The following is a 6,000-nucleotide window of genomic DNA, read 5'->3' on the forward strand; positions in this document are numbered from 1 at the left end:
CTCTTTCTCTAATTTATTCATCCTCATCGGAAAACAAATGATGCAATAGACTTCAATTTACAATTAAATTTTTCTTTAGAAATTGTCATGGGTAAATTTCAATGAACTCATTGAACTTATTGAATGCACCATCAGTTCATAAATTACCTCCATTTGTTTTGATGGATTGAATCTCATTTGATTCCCTTTAGCTGTGCCGCCTCCACCTCACTCAGTTTTGGCCATTAGAGACACAGACACCTCAGTTGTGCTGCAGTGGCAAGAACCAAAAGACAAAGACAACATCCTGGGATATTATCTGTACTACAGCGAAGCAGGAAAACAGGAGTGGAAAACTGTCAACAACAAACCTTTAACGACAACCAGGTAAAAAAAATAAATAAAAAATTGACCTATAACATGTGTCTGAATGCAATTAATAAATTGTTGTAATTATAACATACATTGCCATTGATTCTTATGAGTGTGTGATCCAAGCATGATGTGTCTTCAGGTTTATAGTTCACGGTCTGAAGACTTGGAAGGAATATGTGTTCAGGGTGAAATCTGTGAGTCGAGCAGGAAACAGCAAATATTCAGATGAGTCTCACCCCATCCTGGTCAAATCAGCTATCAGTAAGTTCAAAAAGGATTTTGTGATGCTGCAACAGTTCCTGAAATCTTAGCAGTATGTTTTAATATTTCATTTAAAGCATGCACCCTAAATGTAACCCAGAGTAAACACATCCAGCCAAAAAGAAGTGCTGAAAAAGGTTTGAGGCTCTTTTCATTGGCATTGAAGTTATTTAACTTAGACTCTGACCCATCTGACCCAATACTTATTTACAGTTTGCCTTTTTAGCTTTCAGCAAACAACTATTGGAGAATGTAAAGAGGACCTTTTTCACTTCATATGCACTTTCAGAAACTACATTGTGCTTTGGCAGGTTGCATTACATTGTACTGTTGACAGATTTGGTTCACTGCCATCAAAAATCCATCACAGTCTCTCCAGCTCTGAAATATCCTGGTGGATAATAGCATTAGTCCAGTTTTTTCCAAGAAATGAATTTTTATCAAAGAGAATATGAGCTGAATAATTCCTTTAAACCTGGCACAGATGCAACAGTTTGCCATTCTAGACAGAATCTCAAGCCTTCTAAGGAAATCTCGGCATTCGTATGTTGTGAAAGCCACGTGCTAAGATACTTTCACCAATATCTTTCACCTCTACTTCTTTTGTTTGTTTGTTTGTTTGTTTGTTTTTCCCCCCTCATTTCTGCAGATGTTCCCTCACCTCCCTCGGGTATTGCTCTACTGCTGTGCACCGAATCAGAGATGGTTCTGGGCTGGAGGGCTCCATCCTCTAACGGGGGAGGCTCTGTTCGCGGCTACTACCTGGACCAGAAGGAGAAGGGCATGGAGTTCTGGAGAGAGGTCAACATAAAGCCTGCCAAAGAGAAGCAGCTCAGGGTTGGTTATACCTATATTCTTGGATGAAGTTGGTGAATGGTTTTCTAATTAATATAAAACAAAAACAAAATTATTACAGAGATGACATAAAAAAAACTCTCTTTAGCACCTTATATTAGCATTGAGCAAGATTAGCACAACATGAAACCACTGACTAATACTGCACATCTCTCTGAATATACCATTACCATGGTGAAATGGTATAAAGAAAAGAGTAGATTTCAAAGTCCAAATAGACTTCCAAAAGGACTTTTAGTAACAGCATTAAGGGTTTTGAATGGACGTCTTGAATAGTAAAGTTTTTTATCCACTTTTGCTTTTCTTGCAAATAATTGGCAATAATAGCAAACCATCATTCACTCAATCTGTCTGCGTCTCTAGGAAACCTGGCAGTGTCCATGGAGACTCCTAACAAAGTAAAATTGGTATAGTGCTTCACCAAGAATACAAGAGCTCCATAATTAGATATTTTATAAATGTGTGAGAGGCTGTTTTTATCTCCTGAGGAAAAAAAAAAAATCAAGGACAAAGCCAATTAGAATGAAAATGGCTATGCACAATAACTGACCCCCTCATGTTGTGTCCTGCAGTTTTTAGGACTGGAGGTTGCGTTGTCAGACAAAACTCATTTTGGCACTTTCATAAGACGACAAGAAGCACAAACTATTTCCAGCATGGGGTGTCATTTTAATCAAGATGCTGATTTCTTGGAATCAAATGAATCATTTAAACATAAATTGAGCTGCAATTTGTAATCAAAACAGTTATGCTTCGTGGGATTGGAGCTTTGCTCATGATTTAAGCCTAAAAACCTTTAATTTTCTATACATCAAGAAGAAACCTACAGTCATGGTGAAAAAGAAAGTACTGGTGCACCCTCTGTCTGTTTTAAAGCTTAAATGTAGACAGAACCACGCAAAAGAATCACACTTATGCACAGTCACTGTTTGGAAGAAGGTGTTCTGGAAGCTTCTTGTTGTGGGAAAGTTATTCCTCAGCAGGAAAAGGGGAGCTTGTTAGAGTTGATTCAGAACATCCTTGAAGAAAGCTGGTTATTAGAGGATGGGAAAGGTCAGATATTGGTGCAGAGGTTCCCCATCTAGCAGAAAAATAACCCTAAACGTACAAAGAAGAGCCACCGTGGAATGACCCTGATCAGGAGTCTGAAGCTAAAACTCTTGATGGCTGGGTTCCTGCAGCAGTATGACTGTCTACTTCAACATGACTCAAATAATTAGCTCATTAGTTGAGCTCTTTAGAGGTTGACTGCCTGCCAAAAGGCAATTTGGCCATTTTATTCAGGTGTGGAGAAGTGAGGATTTAGCTAAAAGTTGCAGGACACGATCTTTTGAAGACTGAAGTTTGAAACCTTTACTTTAGATCAAAGCATGTTAATGTATTAAAATGACTTTAAAGTTCATACATAAATCTATTCAAGAATCTGTGGACAGATATATGAAAATATATGTTTAGAGACTGTCAAATGTGACTGAGATTGAGCTATTTTGCAAAGAGGGTAAAAATATTAGATATGAAAAACTGATAGCTATATATCGAAAGACTTGCAGCATACTTTTAAGAATATAAGTTGTTAAAAAATAAACAACTATGTGTTCATTCTTTTACTCTTCACAATTATGCACTATTTTCTGTTGATCTATCACAAACAAGTCAAACAAAATACACTGAGGGTGGTTGTAACATGAAAATTTTAAGGGATACGAGTACCTTTGACAGGCAGCCATTTATTCTTCACAAGGTTTTAAAATTTTAAGAATGAGAAGATACTTTACAAAAAGAAGAGTAAACTCTCAACATCCCTGGATATGTAAAAAAAAACTCCCCATTTTAAATTCTAGCAGCACACTTAAAAGTACTAGAAAAAAAATTACTCTAAATTTATTTACTTAAAAAAAACTCCAAAAGTGAAAGGCTTTTATACATAAAAAGATAGTTTTGGGTGGAAACTATTTCTCAGATTTATTACTAATCCATCATTGTGTACTCACTTTGTAAGTAACGTTTGTTGAGGTTATTCTTTGATTTATTACTTGGGTCTATGGTTCAGTGGGTAATTTGCAAATGTTTTCTTCTAGCCTTCAAGGCTTTATAAATGAAACTATTGATCAATTTTAGAAATGGGGGGGAAAAAAAATCAACTTGCAAGTCTGTAACCGGATTGTTTACATTAATGTTATTAAAAAAAAGTGGAATAACTTTAGTTGTCAGATATACGTATTGGCAACAAAGATTATTTCACCTGATCATTAGAGCAGCAGGTCGAGTATCCAAACAGACAACTTTTCTTCCCAGAGAACAAAGGTTAATCTATCAGTCAGTCAAATGTAGCCTGATTGCCCCCTGGTGGCAGAAGTTTAATTTTAAAGACACTACCCATGCATTTCTCGTGCTGGGACTGTACATCGGTCTGATTGATTTGTTGTTCAGTTTAAATATATCATGCAGGAAAGGATTTGCACCTAATGAAGAAAGGTGCAGGTGTGACATAGCAGCTTTCAGGTAGCAGCTGCTGCTGCTGTTATGAAAAAGCTCCCTTTGCTGAGGTCAATTAGTTCCTCGGAGATAGGCAGAGGCTGTGGAGGTTCGCAGCTGTTCGCCGAGGCGATAAGGGCCTTAGAGTCTAAGTGGCTGTGAATAGGCGGATCAATGAGCAGATCAATAGGCCTGAATCCCTTCACCTCTTCCCCTCCGAGCGAAAAATGTCTCAGGAGCTCAGAAACATGTTTCAGCACCAGTAGAGCTAATAACTTGTAAATAGTCTTCTAAATTCCTGAATCAGACAGAGTGAAGCTGTACAAGTGGAGAACATTTCCCCCTGATTGGACTTTTGTATTTATGTCTCGTTAAAACTGAGTAAAATTAGCAAAGTAAGATTGATGAGGTTTTCATTGTAATTTGAAAAAAAAAAATAATAATTTACAAAGCTGAATTTAAAACACACAAAAACTACGAACGAGTAAATAATAAAATGATTTGTTTTAAATGTATTGCATTTCTAAAAATAAATTCATGACAGCAAAGTAATAAAGGAAAAGTTTGAAGAAAAAGGAAGAGTTATAAACGTCAGACCAAATTAAACAAATTGTTTAAAAGAAAAAACGTTTCCACTGAGATAAGTTATGTACCTGCTATCTGGGAACAATGAGATCCAGTGGGATAATGGGGAACAATCGGTTCTTTGAGATAAGATGGATCAAGGCCATTCAAGCCTATAAATGTAATGAGGATTTTAAAATCCATTCTAAATCACAGAGACCCAAGGCAAAGAGGCTAAGGTGAGAGGAATGTGATATTTCCTGGGTATCACTGCAGGCAGTCATCACTCTGCCTGCAGCATTGGAGATCTGCTGGAATAAAAAGGAGGCAATGTTTTAACTCCAAGTAAAGTTGTTGTGTAGTAAAGCTGAGATTTGACGAATGCATGGAGATTTTTCCAGTACTCCACTAAGACGGAATGGCTTACAGGAATATATCCTGTGATATATATCACAGATATATTCCTGTGAATATATCACTGATGGTAAACATTTAGCATGTTGTAACCATTTTTTAAATTCTTGTAAACACATATATGTATATATTTACATGCAATGTCACATGCATCAGCTTTGTTTGTCTGCAGGTATCAGACTTGAAAACTGGACATTTCTACCAGTTCCGCGTCTTTGCTGCCAACGCGGCTGGCGTTGGGAAGCCGTCTGACGCCAGTGAAGCGTTTCTGTGCGAGAAGTGGACAATGCCAGAACCAGGTGAAAGCTAAACTCTCATCAAATCCATGCAAATGCATCTCTGCTTATGTGAATGCTTAACAGTTACATCCAACAATTGCAAACCTTACAGGTATTATTACAGGATGATTAAAATAATAATAATAAATAAATAAATAAATATTCCAGATATAAAAACAATTACCTGCAGTAAATTAAGAAAAAAATATCATGTTTGCAGTGTTAAGTAAAGATTTTATGTCTCTATACTTGTTAGTTGTGGGCAAAATCTTGTTTTTGTTTATTACAAACTTCCCTGCCTCAGTTTTTATGGCTTCAGTTTGCATCAAGTCAGGGTTGCTACTGAATGACTAAAGGAATCAATGCAAAGTTCATGAAAGTCAATGACAATTTACTTAATCACTAAAACCTAATTTGCTCTGTGTTTTAGCCCAGCCAAAAATTACCTGCTTTTAGTGATTTTCTCATTAGCCCAGGGGAAAGATTATTGAAGACAGAGTAACTGATAGACATCACTGACAGCATGATTGAATTAGAAGAGCAGAGTGGTTGCTTTAAAAATGTAAATCCTTCTTCTGTTCTCAACACAAACGGCAAGGCTATTGCACCCATTCATTGAACAATCAAGGACCTCAAGCAGATAAGTTTACTCTGGTGAAGAAAGATCCAGATTGATCAAGAATGTCCAGAATGTGTCCTAAAGATGATTCAACTAAGCGGTCTGGTCACCACCAGTGGAGAGTTTGCTGGAGACTGGCAGATGGCATGTGTGAGTTTTTCTGCATGCACAGTTGGACAG

The 6,000-nt window shown here is 37.0% G+C and overlaps 1 protein-coding gene across 1 annotated transcript in view; it reads left to right on the forward strand.

Annotated features, from left to right (window-relative positions):
* Positions 1 to 5,222, forward strand: part of myom3 (myomesin 3) — a gene marked incomplete at its 3' end in the record, with an annotated part of 36,503 nt that extends 31,281 nt beyond the window's left edge. Inside the window, exons 16-19 of the mRNA XM_016672333.1 lie at positions 192 to 366; positions 494 to 615; positions 1,265 to 1,452; positions 5,096 to 5,222. Of these exons, the coding sequence (XP_016527819.1) occupies positions 192 to 366; positions 494 to 615; positions 1,265 to 1,452; positions 5,096 to 5,222 (612 nt within the window). The remainder of the gene's footprint in view (positions 1 to 191; positions 367 to 493; positions 616 to 1,264; positions 1,453 to 5,095) is intronic.
* Between the last annotated feature and the right edge of the window lie 778 nt (positions 5,223 to 6,000).

This window comes from Poecilia formosa, unplaced genomic scaffold, assembly GCF_000485575.1.
Source record: "Poecilia formosa unplaced genomic scaffold, Poecilia_formosa-5.1.2 Scaffold59, whole genome shotgun sequence".
Classification (NCBI taxonomy): Eukaryota; Metazoa; Chordata; class Actinopteri; order Cyprinodontiformes; family Poeciliidae; genus Poecilia; species Poecilia formosa.